This window comes from Aquila chrysaetos, chromosome 9 (genome assembly GCF_900496995.4).
Source record: "Aquila chrysaetos chrysaetos chromosome 9, bAquChr1.4, whole genome shotgun sequence".
Lineage (NCBI taxonomy): Eukaryota > Metazoa > Chordata > Aves > Accipitriformes > Accipitridae > Aquila > Aquila chrysaetos.
The window spans coordinates 2,853,117-2,871,935 of NC_044012.1; the positions used below are offsets into that span (position 1 = coordinate 2,853,117).

Consider the following 18,819-nt stretch of genomic DNA (forward strand, 5'->3'; position numbering starts at 1 on the left):
GACGCCGCGCGTCACGGTGGGGCGGGCGCCGCCGCGGCGACGCCGACATCTTGAGTGTGGCGGCGGGGCGGGGGGGAACGGGCCGCCGCCTCCCCGCCGCTGGTCCTGCGGGGTACACGGCCTTGGGCGCCTCAGAGCGCCCTGCCAGTGTCACCCCTCAGCAAAAGACAGCCATGGCCGCCTCAGAGTGCCCTGCCAGTGTCACCCCTCAGCAAAAGACAGCCATGGCCGCATCAGAGTGCCCTGCCAGTGTCACCCCTCAGCAAAAGACAGCCATGGCCGCATCAGAGTGCCCTGCCAGCGTCGCCCCTCAGCAAAAGACAGCCATGGCCGCCTCAGAGTGCCCTGCCAGTGTCACCCCTCAGCAAAAGACAGCCATGGCCGCCTCAGAGTGCCCAGCCAGCGTCGCCCCTCAGCAAAAGACAGCCATGGCCGCCTCAGAGTGCCCTGCCAGCGTCACCCCTCAGCAAAAGACAGCCATGGCCGCCTCAGAGTGCCCTGCCAGCGTCACCCCTCAGCAAAAGACAGCCATGGCCGCCTCAGAGTGCCCAGCCAGCGTCACCCCTCAGCAAAAGACAGCCGTGGCTGCCTCAGAGTGTCCAGCCAGCATCACCCCTCAGCAAAAGACAGCCATGGCCGCCTCAGAGTGCCCTGCCAGTGTCGCCCCTCAGCAAAAGACAGCCATGGCCGCCTCAGAGTGCCCTGCCAGTGTCACCCCTCAGCAAAAGACAGCCGTGGCCGCCTCAGAGTGTCCAGCCAGCATCACCCCTCAGCAAAAGACAGCCATGGCCGCCTCAGAGTGCCCAGCCAGCGTCACCCCTCAGCAAAAGACAGCCATGGCCGCCTCAGAGTGCCCAGCCAGCGTCACCCCTCAGCAAAAGACAGCCATGGCCGCCTCAGAGTGCCCAGACAGCGTCACCCCTCAGCAAAAGACAGCCATGGCCGCCTCAGAGTGTCCAGCCAGCATCACCCCTCAGCAAAAGACAGCCATGGCCGCCTCAGAGTGCCCAGCCAGTGTCACCCCTCAGCAAAAGACAGCCATGGCTGCCTCAGAGTGCCCTGCCAGTGTCACCCCTCAGCAAAAGACAGCCATGGCCGCCTCAGAGTGCCCTGCCAGTGTCACCCCTCAGCAAAAGACAGCCGTGGCCGCCTCAGAGTGTCCAGCCAGCATCACCCCTCAGCAAAAGACAGCCATGGCCGCCTCAGAGTGCCCTGCCAGTGTCGCCCCTCAGCAAAAGACAGCCATGGCTGCCTCAGAGTGCCCTGCCAGCGTCACCCCTCAGCAAAAGACAGCCATGGCCGCCTCAGAGTGCCCTGCCAGTGTCACCCCTCAGCAAAAGACAGCCATGGCCGCCTCAGAGTGCCCTGCCCCGTTCCCCCTCAGCAACACACAGCCATGGCCATCTTGGAGTGGCCCACCATGTCCCCCCTCTAACAATATATGCTCTTAAGCGACTTTGCCTCCATGCAGAGGTGCAAGTTCAGCGATTTGCCTTCAGCATACACAAACATGAGTATGAGAGGGCCGTGGTAAAGTTTACGTTCGGGGAACAAAATTTTAGGAGCAGGTGTTCCAATTCCCTTCGAAGCCCACCACCCGGTCTCGTGCCGTTTGTCAGGAATTGATTAGATCGCAAACAATTTCAGTCGCAAGCCAAGTTTGCTTGCGTTCATCCTGCAGATACCACGTCGCGATTAAAAATGCCCAACTGTTTCCTCCTTCAGCAGCTTTCTGACACAAGCTGTTGGCTGTAGACTTTCAGCTGCCTTTCTTTCTCTTTCTCTCACATATGTTCCCAGCACCGTGTTTTGAAATACAAGAACGATTTTGCAGCAATAGGGCTACACAATCCTGCTGTACAATCCAACTTCTGTGGCTGAAGGGACAGGGAGTTGCAGCCGGCAGTGTCCTTTTGAGTATAGGGAGAAGGACCGTTTTCTAACCAGCTTAGAGATTATCAGGGGTTTTGCATTTTTGGGGGTGGAACGATGCATTGGAGTTAGGGTGATGCTGCACTCACATGCTGGAATGAGGGTTCGTTACCTAATTTTGTGATTCAGGGTCATACAGTTCCCGTGGCTGTATAATTATAGGATGAGACCATTAAAGGTGTGACTAACCAAGGAAAGAAAAACACCCCTAAGGTCTATGAATGCTCTATCCATCACATCACTGTCCAGAGACAGCAGGTGAGACATCATGGATGATCATCAGAAGGCTGATACATCTGAAACCAGCAATCCTGAAATTCTCTTTCAACAGAATTCTTTCTTATTTAAATGATTGCCCTTTAAAAACCATTTTCTGGGCCACGGCCTCAGAATTGCTTTCTCTCAGGGTCTGCTGCAGGCTCCGTGGCTGCGGGCAGGAGGACAAGCCCTGGTGAAACCACATAGTATTGGTTTTGGGGTGTACAGGTGAGTCCCGGCGGCAGGGCCGACAATACCGAGCGCTGCGTGTTGTGCGGTTTTCATCCACGCTACCAACTGTTAGCAGGGCTGCAGCTCAGGCTGAAAGCATCCATATGGTGCTTAGGAAGAGCCACAATCAGAGTATCTGCTGACAGGCTGGGCTATCACATGTTCCGCTCATGAATAATCTGCAGAGACTGTGAGAAGGAAAACTTAGATCCACACCGAGACTCGCTTGACCTTTCCCTCCTCATCTCAGCCTTCGCCTGTGTCTGCGTGTCGACAGCACAGACAGTTGGCAGGTCTGGATTTGAGAAAGGTGTTAGGCGCAGTTGGAATGACAGCATGGACATAGCCTTTGGGACCAGCTCTGCCTAAGCGCAATTCTCCATCCCTAGTGAGAAAATGCTGCTTTTGAAAATGCTTTTCCTTCAAACTTGGTGACTACGCTGGAACAGAGCCCTTTAAAAATCTAGCCCGCAGAGCATTTTTATTCTAGTCTTAGAACACTTTACAAAGCATTTAGTCTGAAGAAGAGAAGACTTAACTGAAAGGAGACATTATATCGTCTTCAAATATGCGAAAGGTTGCTGCAGAGCAGGAGGGAATTAGCTCTTCTCTGCATGCAGTGAGTCTCGGACAAGAAATAATGAGCTTACATCTTAGAAAAGATGATAGAAATTAAACGTTGGGTTAAGGGTAAGAATAGTTGAGCACTGGAACTAGTTGCTTAGGAAAGCAGTGGAACAGTCACCATTGGACATTTTTATTTAACAAGAAACAAGTAAAACATCTGTTCTGAAGAGTTCAGGGAGAATAGTTCTTATCTCAGGGAGAAGGATGGGCTAAACAATCTCTTGCAATACCTGTCAGCCCTAGATTTTCATGAAGCAAAAGAGATGCGATTTGCCCAAACTTACAAAGCAGGTTAGAGCACAAACTGGGTTTGGATTCCAGCTCAGATCCTCCTGTCTGCACCCTAGGCAGCAGGCTATACTAAATCTTAAGTTGGAAGTAAAAAAAAGCACCAGGTTTTCCCAACTGTTGGATCTTCCACAAGGTTGGGGTTTTTTTTTTGTTAAAAAGCCAGTATGAATGGTGACTCCAAACCCTAGCGAGTATTTACAGCATCTCCCTGGGGAAAAACTCCCACTTTTCCTATTTTTTCCGTATGAACTGCTTCACAACAAAGTGAGTGTATTTCACAATCAGAATTATAAACCATCCCCTCATTTCTCTTTTACAACAGTACTGAAAAGGCTTTTTACAGTGAATAGACGAAGCTATTCCTCTGCAGTGCTACACCGTTGCTGGAAGACAGCACTTTAGTGTCTAGGGCCATTAGCTCAGCAGCTGTCAGCAGTATTAAATTCACCAGAAACATGGAGAGAAAACCCCCATAAAAGACAAGGAAGGACGCTGTGCTGAGAGTAACTTGCATTTAAACCTGAATCAAAATACCTTCCCTCAGTTATTTTCTCATGAATTGTTCTTATTGATCTAGCGCAGGTAAAGGATCAATGTGGGCCTTGATTTTTTTAACACAGTGTGCAGCCATTACCCAGCTACTATTGGAAATTTTCAGACAGAAGCAGATTGTAGTGAATTGTTTGCAATGCCTTAAAATAACCCTTCTGAGAAGTTTTAGTCTTAAATTTGTCTTAAGATGGTGACTACCCTATGAACAAATTCCCAAACTTCAAGTTTCTCTGTGGAAGTCAACTTCTGAGTTAGGAGAACTCTAGCAAGAAATTATGAGAATGACAAAATATATCTCTTTTGTGTGGATATAAAAATGTAATTTGAGAAGAGTGAAACTAAAGAAACCACTTGCAGAACATTTTCCCTGTGGGCGTTTTCTCTGAGGTCTAACAACAGATGAGCCTGCTGCTCAGTGGGAACGCTACCACTGTCTACTCTATCTGGCCACCTATTTCACAAGACTCTTGGAATATAACACTTTTGAGATTATTAGACAGATGCTTTTTTGGATGGTAAATCCAAACTAACACACAGACGTATGCAATGTCGTCACAAAACCATCATTTTCTTAGAATGTTTGGCTAAAAACTCATTGCACTCCCCATGCAAGAAGTATTGCCCAAGACATTGTTGCCATGTACCATAACCCTGACATCAGTTCCTGCTGCTACTGCTGTTCCAGCAAACATTTTTTGGCTTCAGCATCAAGTTTTAAATGGGAGCCATTGGTTTCTCAAGGAAACACAGTAAATCAATTGGTGTACGCAACAATAACTTATGGTTATATACCACCTTTCACTCAAAAAGATCCATAACCTCTTGGCAAGCAGTAACAACAGTGTGAGCGCAGGAGGCATAGCAGGGAAATTGTGGAATAATACAGCATGCAACAAAGTCTTCCACTGATTTTTAATACTCCTAGGATTTAAGCAAGTCCACACATATTCAAATGTTAACCGAGTACTACGTAGCCTGTGGCTTCAGTAAACACCCTCCTTATTTACATCGTGGGAAACTGAGGCATGCAGAGGTTCAGTGAGCTGCCTGTGATTGCGCAACCATTGCTCAGCAGCCGACCCAGTAATAGCATCTCAAACACCTGACTGCCTGTCCCATGATCTGTCCTGGACAGGATAACGCTTCTGCAAACTGAGCTGCCAGAGGTGCTGGGCACAATGAAATTGTTCAAGCTGGACCGTGGCCAAAGCTGAAAGAACAACAACAGCTTCTAGTAGAAGTGCTATAAAGTCTTTGGTGACCCCAAGCACTCATGACCACAGCTGACCTTCAGATCGATTAATACCTCGTTGCAAGGTCAGTATGTTGCAGAAAGACCATACCTTCTTTCATAAAGAAAGGGCACTGAGCTCAGCTCTGAAGTAGAAGGATGCAAAACACTTCCTGAGTCAGCAGCAGCATTTTCTGCAGTGCTCTGGATTTTCCCCGAAGAGCCCAGTCTGTCCACTGATCAGTTTATCCTGCAAAATCTGGTGAGATCAATGTCCAGACAGAAAGGAAGAAGGTGGGAAATACTAAAATCAGGATGAGAAGAGCTATTTTCTGGCTTAAAATACCAAGGAAAGAGTATCTGAGATGAAAATACGTACATCACAAAAACCAAAGCGAAATTCTTTGGTCTCTCTGTTGAAATATACTCTCTTTGAAGTGTCCTGCCTCCAACAATGCTTATTACAAAGCAGAAATCGCACTGCAGGCTTATGCCAGAAAAACATGCTGCAAATACTTTGTGTGGCAAACAGGGCTTGCAAAGAGGGTTTGTTCATCTGTCTCAGCCAGCCTTGCCATACTTTTCTGTCCCTCTTGCCAAATGGAAAATAAATAATTCTCTCCTAGCTGTTCAGGTTATAATTGGCTAGATATGCCATCAGCTGGCTCATCCCTGCTCAGAGGCTGGGAAGGCGTAAACACTTCCAGGATTACAGAAAATGAGGACACTAACTTTGGGACGAATCCAAAGCCCTTTAGAGTGAGCGTGAAGACTAATTGACTATAGCGAGAGCCGCATCAGCTCCTTAATTACTGAAGGGGAATGAAACAATAAAATTTCCCCTTTTAGTACATCCTTTTTCAAGAGCCCCGTGGTAATGGCTGCAAGCTGCCTGCCTGAAACGGCAGGACTGGAAAGCTCTGGGCTATTACTCTGGTATTGTTTACAAAGAAAGGTGCTCAGACACTTGGTAGCGCCACAGAGGATGGGAGGTGATGATAACGCACTTTTACTGTTTTCCCTATCGTCACAAATAAAGGTGGTTGATTCAGATAATGGATTCAGTAACACAGAGGAGAAAGTGCCGATTTTATAGTCTGATGACAGGGTGGTAAACACTGAAGTTGTAAGTTATATTCCATTATCAGCACTCCGTTCTGCACCAGCTCTCTGGATTCTGGGCCCCGAAGACCTTCACTGCCGCCCAGCCTCCAAACTCTCTGCTTGTAACTGTCGTGTGATGCTCTGCAAGAACAGCACCGGAAACCTTTTCTATCTGGGTCTTGAAACTTGGAATGGAGATAATGATTGTTTCTCCTCTCTAATGTGATGAGAGGCTGGGGTTCCCCCACTCTGCTCCATGGGAAGGGGAAATGCGGTCACCCCGAGCACTGAGAGCCCACGGGGCTTGTTGCGTTGCCTCTGACTTTGCTGGGCTTTGCTCCCTGCCAGGTGACATCAGTGCATCGTGGAGATGGGCACTGCCTTTCAGCCGGACAGACTTTTCCCCTTCTTCCTCTTAATCTGGAGGAAATGGGCATGGAGTGATGGAGCTCCATGGGAACTGGCATGGCTTATGATGGGCTGTCCTGCCTTCTGCTGGGTTGGACTGGAAAGGGGGTCAGTGGGGCAGGGGGAAGGTCTGATCACTGAGGGATGGAGCAGGACGTGGTGGCTCAGCAGCCTTGAAGCCAAGGCTGTGGGATAAGGCTATAGGGGTCAGGTGGGTGAGGGAAAGGGAGAGAAGGTTGTAGGGTGCTTAGGCACAGCGGGAGCATTCGGAGGAAAAGGAGAAAGAAGAAAGTCCAGATAAAAATAGAAAATGCAAAAGAGGGAAAAGCATGTGTGTGCTGTAGACTGCTGAGTTTCTGCTCGAGGCAATGTCACCAAGGACATCCTTTGTTTCATTCACATGAAAATCCTTGCCATCAGTATTTTTCCTGTCCTCTCCATGAATCCATCAGTTCCTAAACAAACAGACATGACAAGGCCTTCTAGAGCTGTGTCAGAAACTTTGAGTAGCAGCTGAGCATAATGTAACGTGCGGGAAAAGTCATGTGATTCAGTACAGGTGGAAAACAGCTACAGACATATTTCCAAACAGTTGATATTTGGTTTAGGTGACTCATTGTCCATGTGCCTTGTTTTAGATGCTTGGAGCAGCTTTTCTTAATTTAATCAGAACTGTGGGCACTAAACTTGTCCGTCACTGGAGCCCCAAAGGATTAGCACACTATTAAAAATGACATCCTCGTTCTGCACGTGGGCAGTGTTGGAGGGAGGAATGCAGCGGTTCAGGCTGTAAGAAGCCATGCGTTTACTCATCCTGTGGTTGCAGCAATTTTGTTCATACCACAAGCCTTGCAGCCTGGACTCGTCATCTGATCATCCCCTATGCATAGCCATCCAGATCCTTGGAAATCAGGGTATTGTCCCCCTGACAACAAGAGCTGCCTGCTAGACCCTTGGCAAAATCCTTGGGCTGTCCAATGCAACCCAAACATCTCTTCTTGTCTGGTGGGACTGATATCCAAAAGTCTGTTCCTCCTTCATCTTCTGCCAGTCGCTCGCTCTGCAGGCAAACAACCTCCCTGCAGTGATCCTTGTGGGCGAGGTTTGGAGACTTTCTGCATCAATTAAATGTCTGTTTTCCTGTCGTCTTCCAATTTAGGTATTTGTTGCTTGATTGTCATGGTGACCGCTGCCTTGAGACCCTCACTGAGGGTGAGGCCTGTTGATTAGGATTCAGGGCAGCACTGCTGCCGGCATCGCAGGGGACCCTCTTCTGCACTGAATGCACAGAGTTCATTTCACTGCAGAAATCCCAGTCGAACAGCGACTCTTCACAGCAGAGAGGCAAACGAGGTTAGTTTAATTTTTGTAATTGTGTGGAAACAACTTGATTTCCTTGCAAGCGTCTTGTCAACGCAGCCCTCACAATCCATTCCAGGCCAGTGGAGCTGGATGAGGATGTTGCGGAACCCTGAAGGACCCTTTCAGGAATGCAGCTGTTTTGCAGAACAGCATGGGAAAGAGGAGACATTTGCAAAAAATGTCATGTCTGTCTTGCAGAAAAGCATGGGAAAAGAATTAATTTGGGGGAAAAAAAAAACAAAACAAAACAAACCACAACCCCAGGTAGGTCTCTCCTGCAGAAAAAGGAGCCATTTGCAAAGAAACGAGGTTTCTCAGGCAGCACCCCAAGGAATAGGCGCCGGGGAGGTCCCGGGGGGGCGGGCGGGGGTGCAGAAGGGCGCCGCGCGGGAAAAGCGTGTTCGAGGAGCCTCGTTAGCGCAGTAGGTAGCGCGTCAGTCTCATAATCTGAAGGTCGTGAGTTCGATCCTCACACGGGGCAGCAGTGGTTTCCTCCTTTTTTTTCCCCCCTTGCACGGCCCTTCAAGGGAAGGGGGTGTATATATATATATTTTTTTTTTTTTTTAATCGAATTGCAGCAGGGGGCGGGACCGGGGCGAGCCCCACAGGCCTGGCAGCGGGCTGCAGCGCAGGCCGTTACCGGGCACGGGCACCTCTCCACCGGGTCCCCCCGCACGCTAGGGGGCGAAACCCACCCCGGCGGGCTCGACCTCCCGGCTGACTCTTCTTGTCTGGGCGGGGCGACTAACGGCCCGCGGCACGTCCGTTTATCCGCGGGGGCGTGGCGAGCCGGAGGGAGAGGCGCCGATTGGCGGCGCCGCGCAGGTGGGCGGGCCCAGCGACGCAGTGCGTCGCCGCGTACCGCCCCTCCCTCCCTCCCCGGGGCAGAGCGGTTGCGGCCATGGCGGTGTGCGCTCGCCTCTGCGGGGTGGGCCCGGCCCGCGGCTGCCGCCGGCGGGGAGCGGCCCGGGAGCAGCGGCGCGGTGGCGCCGGCGACAGCGAGCCCGACACCGACACTGACCCCGAAGAGGCGGGCGGCGGCGGCGGCGGCGGCGACGAGGAGGAGGAGGAAGAGGCGGCGGCGGAGCGCATCGAGGGCGGGAGGCCCGCGTCGCATCCCGCCGAGGCCGGCCCGGCCGGGCGGGCCCCGCTGTCTCTTCTGGAGCTGCCCCCCGAGCTTTTGGTGCAGATTTTCGGCTCTCTGCCCGGTACCGATCTGCCCAGCCTGGCTCGAGTCTGCACCACCTTCCGCCGCATCCTCCGCACCGACACGATCTGGCGGCGGCGCTGCCGCGAAGGTACCGCCCGCCCCGAGGTGGGGGGCCGGGGACGCCCTGAGGAGATGGCCCCGGGGGGGGCAGGTGGTGGTGCCGGGGGGGGGGGCTTGGAGGATGCAGAGAGGGGATGGGGCCGGGAGTGCAATGTCAGGGGCCCGGAGGGTGTGGGGAAGGTGATGAGGTGTGGAGTGGGGGTCCTGAAGGGGTGCAGGAAGGAGCTGGGGCCTGAGGGGGCGCGGGTTTTGGAGCTGTGAGGGGTGCAGGGCTCCATGTCTGGAGGGTGGAGAAGAGGGCAGCTCTCGCGTCCTCTCAGACGCGGTCCCTTCTTGGTGGCACTTTCTGGAAAAGGGGTGACGTGTGAGCAGCTGTAGCAAAGGGCATCAAGCTGGGGTTGTTCTCTGCGGTGGCAGCTGGAGGGGAGGAATGGGGATGGGATCAGGCCCAGGCCTTGGCAGATGATGCCTCCGTGTAGGGTGTCCTTGGGTGTGGATGGGGTATTTCAGGCAGTGAGGATAGGGAATGATCAGTCTCTGCACAATGGGGCTGCACTGGGGAAGAAAGGAGTCCTTGGGTGTGCAGGTGGGGGTCCTAGAGCTGTGGAGGCACAGCAGGTAAAGCTGGGGTCTAGTGAGTGGGTGGAGGAGGGCAGGCCTGGGTAAGGTCATCCATTCCTGGCCTGTCTTGGGAAGCACGGTGCCACGTTCGGAGGGGTTCCTGGTTTGCTTGTGCATTTTCTGGGGAGTGTCTGTTGCAAGGATGCTGTGCTGCATTAATGCAAAGGCTTGGGGGTTGGTTGGTTTTTTTTTTTCAGTAGTGCCTCGGTTCTGTTTTGCTGTGGCCCTGTTCTGTTAGGCTGTGATTCTTACTCTTTACTCCTTGTCCTTTTCCTCACATCAGTGTGGCGCTCTGTCCCGTTTGTTAATCCAGTGGCTGTCCCACCCTCCAAGGGCTGTCTTGTGCTTATCGTCTCTCTAAATAGTGTAATCCTGCCAGGTGCATCTGCTGCCAGCACATGAAGTCATGTATATTTTGTTGTTGTTGTTGTTTGTTTTCTGTTTTTAATACCAGTGAGGGCATCGGGATGAAGAATTTAGGTATGTCCGAGTGGCTGCCTGCCATAGGCAGTGGGATCAGCTCAAATGCATTAAACCTTGCAGGAATTAATTCATGCCTTATCAGCAATATCCAAGAACCCTTGGACAGTACAAAGGCTGTACCTGGAAAATGTATACCAAAGCATTCTTATTTCTTAGTTCAGCATGGGATGATCCCATTGTCCCAATAACTTAACATTGTTTTTCAGAGACTGGCTAATAAAATGGCATTCATTCTTTCCTTTTACTCCTCTACTGACATAGAGTCCTCATGGATGTTTGTGTGTTTCATGAATGGTTTGCAAAACTTCACTGGTAAATTATTTTCATAGGTTATGATCCTGGCAAAATGTTTATGTAGAAATGTACATAACTTTTAAATATAGCCTAGATTGTCTTGTAAAGGAACCACTAAAGTAGGCCTCATGGGGAAATAAATTTATTTATTAAATTCATGACCGCTGCTTGGATTTTCTTGCCAGTAGATAAAGCAGTGTTCAAAAGCTTAGCTGAAATTTAAAGAAACATTAGGCTTTGTATGGCTTAAACTAAACCAGACAGGAAGGGAAAGTATAAGACTGCCCTTTTGTCTCAAGGCCGTAGCTAGCTACAAGGTGAGAGGTGCATAGAACAAATTTTTATTCTCTCTTCACACACAGTTTCTTGTGTTTTCCCAACGTATCCATTCCAACTACTGTCAAAGAACTTATTGGTGGACTGCTGGTGTGATTGAAGTAGATCTTGTACCAAAGGCATGGTGTGCAAGCTGTGCTGAGCAGATAAGTGTCAAGTTCCTGGCTGAAAAACTTACTACATCTGTGAAACTGTTACTGCAATCTTTTAACCAGTCATGTTCTCCAAACAGTTCCTAATCTGGACTTCTTGCACTGGTCATAGTGCTTTGCATTGCTCTACACAGCAGTGAAGTAATTACCATTGTGGTAGTACTGTAACTTTGAGTATTTGTACACGTGAGTATAAAATTGGTCATCACTTTGTGGAGCTGTTTTGCAGTTAAATTTCTCTGCATATATTTCAGCGATATGTTGCACATGCTCAGCTGCTGAGTGTGTTCAAATGTGAGCATGCAACTGTGTGATGAGTGCAACTACTTGAGGACGTATATGGACATCAGGTATTAGTATATAAATACACATATAAAATTTAGAATATCCTATACTGTGTTTCTGTATAGCTGTACATGGGTGACTGTATGATAGTCAAACATAAAATGTAATTACTTTTTGTAATCTTTTTTAAAAACAAGCCACTTCCCAACTGAGGACAGTTCTTAAGTGTGTGCTTGTATCTGCCTGAGTCTTCTTGTGAAGCTGCCTGTCCTGGAAACAGAGTGAGAGCACGTGTGCCTCTCGTAGCATACTTCTTGTATTGATGGCTTATTCACTCTGAAGCCTACTGATGATGTTCCAGAGCTGAGCTCTTTGAGGAAGTAACTGGTAAACTTTGTGTCAGTTGCATATGCAAAACTGTTTGTGTTTTCAGAAATGTACAACAGTAAAGAGACAAGAAAGACAATCCTAAAATTAAACAGAATGGTTTTTCTCTGAGAGAAGCTGATTGTTGCAGTGCTTTGTTTTAGCCATTTTCTACCTTCATCTTGGACAGGGGCAACGCTGAATGTAAGAAAAAGCCCGGACGTTGCCTGAGTTAGATGGGGCACTCAATCGCTTGAGCATTGCTATCTTGCTTTTGCACTGCTGTGGGCCAACTCAGTGTGTTGGGTTTGTGTGGCAAGGTTTCGGTAGTGGGACGGGGTGTGGGGGTACAAGGGTGGCTTCTGTGAGAAGCTGCTAGAAGCTTCCCCTATGTCTGACAGAGCCAATACCAGCCGGCTCTAAGATGGACCCGCTGCTGGCCAAGGCCGAGCTCATCAGCGATGGTGGTAGCACCTCTGTGATAACATACTGAAGAAGGAAAAAAAGTTGCAGCAGGGACAGAAACGGCAGCTGGAGAGAGAGGAGTGAGACCATGTAAGGGAAACAACCCTGCAGACACCAACGTCAGTGCAGAAGGAGGGGAGGAGATGCTCCAGGCGCCGGAGCAGAGATTCCCCTGCAGCTTGTGTGAAGACCATGGTGAGGCAGGCTGTCCTCCTGCAGCCCATGGAGGTCCACGGTGGAGCAGATCTCCACCTGCAGCCCGGGGAGGACCCCACGCCGGAGCAGGGGGATGCCCGAAGGAGGCTGTGAACCTGTGGGAAGTCCGTGCTGGAGCAGGCTCCTGGCAGGACCTGCGGATCTGTGGAGAGAGGAGCCCACGCTGACACAGGTTTGCTGGCAGGACTTGTGATCCTGCGGGGGACCCACGCTGGAGCAGTCTGTGCCTGAAGGACTGCAGCCCGTGGAAGGGACCCATGCTGGAGCAGTTCGTCAAGGACTGCAGCCCGTGCGAAGGACCCACGTTGGAGAAGTTCGTGGAGGACTGGCGCCCGTGGGAGGAACCCCACGCAGGAGCAGGGGAAGAGTGTGAGGAGTCCTGCCCCTGAAGAGGATGAAGCGGCAGAGACAACGTGTGATGAACTGATCATAACCCCCATTCCCTGTTCCCCTGCGCCGCTGGGGTGGGGTAGTTAGAGAATCTGGGAGTGAAGTTGTACCCAGGAAGAAAGGAGGGATGGAGGGAAGGTGTTTTGAGATTTGGTTTTATTTCTCATTGCCCTGCTCTGGTTGATTGGCAATAAATTAAGTTAATTTTCTCCAAGTAGAGTCTGTTTTGCCCGTGACAGTAATTGATGGAGCGATCTCTCCCTGTCCTTATCTTGACCCACGAGCCCTTTGTTATATTTACTCTCCCATGTCCAGCTGAGGTGGGGAGTGATAGAGCAGCTTTGGTGGGCACCTGGCATCCAGCCAGGGTCAACCCACCACACTCAGCTGTAGATTAGTTTTAAGAATGTGTTGTGATTAGCGCAAGCATCCAGCGGACTTGTCTTCCTGAAAGTGGAGTGGCTTTTGCTGGTGACTGGGAACTGGGAGTGTGTGGGGATTAACCAGAAGTAGTTGTGTAACACTGGTGTGGCTGTTAGGGCTGTTGTCCTTTTATCATTGCAACTGTTCAGGGTAAACAATGTCTCTGAATTGCTTCTTTGGCAAGAAGAGGATTGCAGTCATTTTCACGTTTTCTATAAATAGGAGATTGCTGATCTCTGCAGTGGGAGCAGAATTAAAGCCTGTTTCACCCTGGCTAGGTGGCCTGACCTACCTTGATTAACACCTGATAGTCCATTTTAAATGGTAACCACTTTCATCTTAAAACAAAACAGCGTGAGTGCAGCAGAACATCTGGAAACAGACCAATAATTCAGAATAACCAGACCTAGAACTTGGATGAAAAGGCTTTTGTTTGTGAAAACAACCTCCAACACCTTTTGTACCTGCTGAAAAATGTCAGCCAAGGTGTTAAAGATGCTAACCTTCAGCAAGTTTTATAGAAAGAGGTGTCTGTGGAGAAGAGTGGGAAATTAGTTTGTATACTCACTCAGTGAGGGGACTGTTGCATGGAGTTCAGCTCTTACAGGACTCTGGAGAATCCATGCAGGAGTTTGATGTACAACTGCTCCCACAACAGGAACAATTTCTTCTAGTGCTGCACCCTAGTAAATGCGAAGGTGGTTTTAATAAGTCACAAGGCTCTAATCTCCCTTTTTCTGAGGTTAAACCATCGTATAGTGTGTTTCTTTAGTGACCCACAGTGGGCTTTTCTTCATCTCTGACCACAGTCTTTGTCAAGATGCTGTCTAAAAGCCAATGGCTGTTTCTCACTGCTGATGGCAGGTGCTCGCTAGCCATAGCCACCCTTCAGAGGGTCGGTCTTAGGTCTGTTTGTAAGCTGTAGATCTGAAGCTACCCATCGTTTGCATTAGGGTTTCTGCAAATGCTTTCATTTGTTGCAGATCAAATCTCCTTTTGCTCAGCTCTGTATTTGCGGCTGCAAAATATCTCGGCGGTAACTACAAGCCTTCCCCTGGGAGAAATGTTTGGGAAAGTATTTGGTGTATTTTAATTTGATAGTTCAGCCTTTGGAAACAAGAAGCCAGTTCCAAACTTGTCTGCCTGGTATTTCAGAGATGCTAGCCTGAGAATCTCCCATTTTTGTGGTCTCTGAAATAATCCAGTAAATTTCTATGCCTTCTGTTCTGTGTACAGCCTTGTAAAGAGGCATTTATCCAGGAGTAATGGGAGGTGTTGATTAGTCGGGGCACAGTTGAAACTTAGCAATGGTAAGGGTGTCAAGCTCTACCAGACTACTAATTCCTTTGAATTGCGCATGTCCACGTGCAGCGCTTGCAGCTGCTTACTGGCATTGCCACACTGAGAAAGAGAAAGCAGTAATTTGGTCTTTGACACGAGTGCAGGGGTTCTTCCTTACCTGGGTTGGAAGAGCCCTGTTCGTTTGCTTGTTTTAAAATTCAGTGTAGGCCACAGAGGGAGGTGGTTGATGTGGCTTCTTGTAGAAAGGAGAAGGAACGTGAGGCTTAGAAGAGCTTATGGTGAGAGCAGGCCAGGGAGTAAATTACACTTGCAAAAGTGTTAGTGCAGTTCATAATAAAAGGAGACTGCCTTTCCAAGTCCTTTAAATTCTAGTGCATGTGACCATGGAAACAGCAGTGTGTCACTGTGTGTTTGGTAAATCTTTCGAGTGCTCCTTATAAACCTAATAAAACAGGCTTTCCAGCTGGTCAAGTAAGAACTTTAAAACGAATTTCTATCCTTGCTTTTGAAGCAGGATTAAGTAGCCATTTGCTAACGGTATAAATTTCGTATGTGAATTTCTGTGACTATTAACTCCTTAAAATACTTTACTCGGTGAGCTGTTGCACTGAGATATGTTTCCTTAAAATAGACTTAATTGCACCAAAGTGGAATTTCCCAGGAAGCTTGAGCCCTTCAAAGCTTTCTTGGAAAAGGCTTTCTGTTCTCTGTAAAGAAAACCTTATCAGTTTTATTTTTCTGTAACTATCTTGAAGCTCTACTGTTAATTTTATGTCCCTCATGTCTTCTGGATTAAAAAGAGATGGCCAGCTTTCTTGCTTGTGATATTTGGAGGTTTTGTAGGCACTGTGAGCCAAAAGACTGATTTTTCCCATCAAGCGGCCATCATGGTGTTAACAGCTCATGGGTCAGAAGAGCTTAAGGGATGCACTTACCCGGAGCTAAGCCATCGCTCTGGGATTTCGGCTCTTTGTAGTTGTTTGCTGAACAAAACAGGATAAGGACTAGTTAGCATAAAATGAGATGAGTGTTAAAGCACACCAAAATGAGATTTTTTTTTTTCTTGATAATACTTTCTTATAAGCCTTGGATGTCTAATGTCAAATAGCATGTAGCAATACAGAAATTCTAAATTTTTGTCTTTTTTTTTTTTTTTTTTTTTTTTAAAGGCACTTGCTATTACTTGGGAGAACTTTGAATCTTTCCAGGAAAGATTTGAACTACACCACTTAAGAAATGTACCTTTAGTAGTGGTTTGGCTTTCATAAAATTTCACTGCAGGTTACGAAGGGTACTTGCATGAAACTGGGATAGAGCTTTTAACATCAAATCACTTCCCACCCCATCCTGTTGTTTCAAGATACTTGCTGGTAGTGGATCTACTGGGCACTGCACTGCACTGCATTGAGACTGCACTCAAACTGATTTACAGATCTACTAGGAAAAACACTTTGCGAAAAATCAGCACCTTCTGGAGGAAGAGAGAATGTCACTGTGCTAGTACTGCTATTAGAGAGCAACACAGAGAAATGCCATTTGGGCAGGATCCTCTGCATGTCTCCTCCCTTTCTGATGCAGTATAAATATCTTCAGTGACACTGAATTTAATCTAGCTGCAATGCCTGCTGCACAGTGTGCACTTTGCTGATTCTCTGGCCAGGTGAGTGTTTGTATGGAAAGAGTTGGCTGTTTCCAAACAGCAGGCTATGACCACACTGTTTCTGTCATCTTACAAAGATCTCTAACTTCCTGATCAGCTGAGGAAACATACCGTTCCCTCCATCCCTTTGATGTAATTACCAAACATGTACCCACTTGTGTACATATGCAGACCAGTGGTTGAAAGCTGTGCTAAGTCTGGCAGGAGGGATAGACACGGGGTGACCTGCAGGGTGGGTCTGAATTTCCAGCCTCTGGCAGAGCTCTGGTTTCATAAATCTGCAGAACGGCTGTGTCGGATCAGCTGGCTGTAGCCCAGCACCAAATAGCTTGTTTGTGCTGGGCTGGATGTACTTTCTTGCAAGCTTGTCTGTCTGTTCTCTGGCTAATTGTGCTTCCTCATCCCACCTTGTGTTTGATAACGCTTAGAGCTTCCTCTGGCTTTTGCAACGGAAGTCAGCAGGAACTTTGCCACTGACTTTTGCATCTTTTAATGAAGGGCAATATGTTTGTTCTACCTTCTGCCCACTCTTACCTTTACTGAACTTGCTGCTTACCCGAAGTGATGTTATGCAGAATGTGTATTCCCTGTAGGCAGGCTGACAGTAAGCTTTGCATATGCTTTATCATCGTGTACATGTACCACAAGTGTATTTATAGACAGGAGGAGGTTGTATTCATTCAGGGAAACTTCTGCTTTTCTCGTATATGAAAAACGAATTCTCAGTTTGCAGCAGGTTACCAGCATTAGGTAGTGGTATTTGGCAACCACAGTGATTGTTGATTCAAGGCAGCTCGACCGAGGATAAGTTTCATATTTAATGATTTGATGAAGGTCTTCACAGATACACTTTTGTGTCAAATAACTGGCAGATGTTTGGTATTGCTAAGGAAAGCTGGTGTTTGATCTGTGTTGTAGATGTCTTTGATGTCAAGGAGGGTAGTTTTCCATACTGAGATCTATGGGGGTCACTGCAGCAGGGTGTTTTTTGTTGCTGATGATTTTTTGGGATCTCCCTCCTCTCACTTCCTCCTTCTGGTCTTCTAAGGATTTCTTGCATTGAGATGTTAGTACTTGCTTTTATTTTGTTAAAGTTTCTTAGAAGTTTGGCATTGGCTTCCTGAAAATGAAAGGAGAGAATCTCATTTTCTGCTTCAAAGCTGTCTTTAAGATCTCTGTATTGCTTTGTTTTCAGGGTGTTCTGTAAGCAATCAAAGGCATTTGAGTGTACAACAGACCCATCTCAATCTGATCTGCTTTCAAGTGTAACCATATTTGTACATGCTGATGCCTGTTTTATGTCTCCATTTCATTCTTTAAAGTCTGTGACCTTTTCTTTAGGATCCTAATAAGCAGTTTTCCCTGTTGGATACCTCAGTGGGAGTAGATAATTACTACATACAATCATGATTTGATCTAAATGGGCGTACAATCCCAGCTGGAATGAGTACGTCTTCCACATTTCATGCTCTTTCTGGTCTAGATGTAAGCATCTGCAACTTTGCTGTGTTTATTATGGTGTGTTTGTTGCAGGCATTGCTTGTAAAATGTGTTAGATTCCTAAACTGAAGTGGAATTACATCTAGTTTTCTCTTCAAAACAGAAATAAGATTCTTGGATTAATGTGGCAGCTTGAAAGAATGCACCTAATAAGATCTCATCTTTGCTCAAACAGTAGATACCAGGATTCAGGGTAGAACACCTTTGTGCCAAAGCTGACATTATTGTCTGTGTCATTGCAGAATATGGCGTCTGTGAAAACTTGCGGAAATTGGAGATCACAGGAGTGTCCTGTCGAGATGTTTATGCCAAACGTAAGTGATAAAACTGATATAGATCGGTATGTCCTTGCTTAGTACCAATTTTGAAAGCATATACATGTTGAATATTTATTAAACTTTGATGGCATAAGTTATTCAGACTTACTTGCTAATGGCAGGGGTTTCATCTGTGAAGTTGGACTTGTTTGGAGTTTTATTTAGTACTAAGCAGATGCCAAGAATTGGGATGTGTATGTCCCCTAATCCTTTGGTGGGGAAAGAGCATGTAATTTAACTTTGTAATAAAGTGTATTGAGGGGTTTTTATCCTTTCCTGTTTTGCTGTTTTCAGATCTTGCTAAGGAATTAACTGATGTTTTTTTCATAGCCCTAATGTAGCTAAGTCTCGATCTCAGTGAAAGGATGCTGTTATATGCTGACAGTGGGAAAGCGCTGTAGGTAAAGGGACGAGCGTTCCTCTGGGCTGCTCCTGAAGGAGGAGAGCCTGGCAGGGCTGGGCCTCTGCCGAGGTGTCAGTGTGTTTTAGGAATGTCTGGGGGAGTGGGATCCCAACTCCTTAGACCCACTGTGCCTTCTGCAAGCTAGAGATGCACATCTTCTGTCTTACAGTAGGGAGGGGTGGGGGGAACATCGGATGAGAGAAAACAGGGTTGGCTAAGGACTGAATGGAGGCTTGGATCCATGGTGAGGCTGTCTCCCCTGTCACCAAATCTTGCCCTTTGCAGTCAGAAGCTGAGCTGGTTGCTCAGCCTCATGAAGCCCCCAAGAGCTCCCATACCA

The 18,819-nt window shown here is 48.0% G+C and overlaps 1 protein-coding gene and 1 non-coding gene across 6 annotated transcripts in view; both read left to right on the forward strand.

Moving 5' to 3' along the window:
* Positions 1-8,404: 8,404 nt before the first annotated feature.
* TRNAM-CAU lies at positions 8,405-8,477 on the forward strand. Its single transcript has one exon. It is a non-coding gene; the product is annotated as a tRNA-Met (tRNA).
* Positions 8,478-8,872: 395 nt separating this feature from the next.
* Positions 8,873-18,819, forward strand: part of FBXO31 (F-box protein 31) — a 29,304-nt gene continuing 19,357 nt past the window's right edge. For 2 of the 5 annotated variants that reach the window (XM_030023912.1, XM_030023914.1), the window contains exons 1-2: positions 8,873-9,294; positions 18,002-18,073. In XM_030023912.1, the coding sequence (XP_029879772.1) occupies positions 8,898-9,294; positions 18,002-18,073 (469 nt within the window). In that variant the 5' untranslated portion in view covers positions 8,873-8,897. Of the gene's footprint in view, positions 9,312-16,241; positions 16,260-18,001; positions 18,074-18,819 lie in introns of those variants that run through there. The other 3 variants (XM_041125650.1, XM_030023915.1, XM_041125651.1) reach the window with 3 other exon arrangements.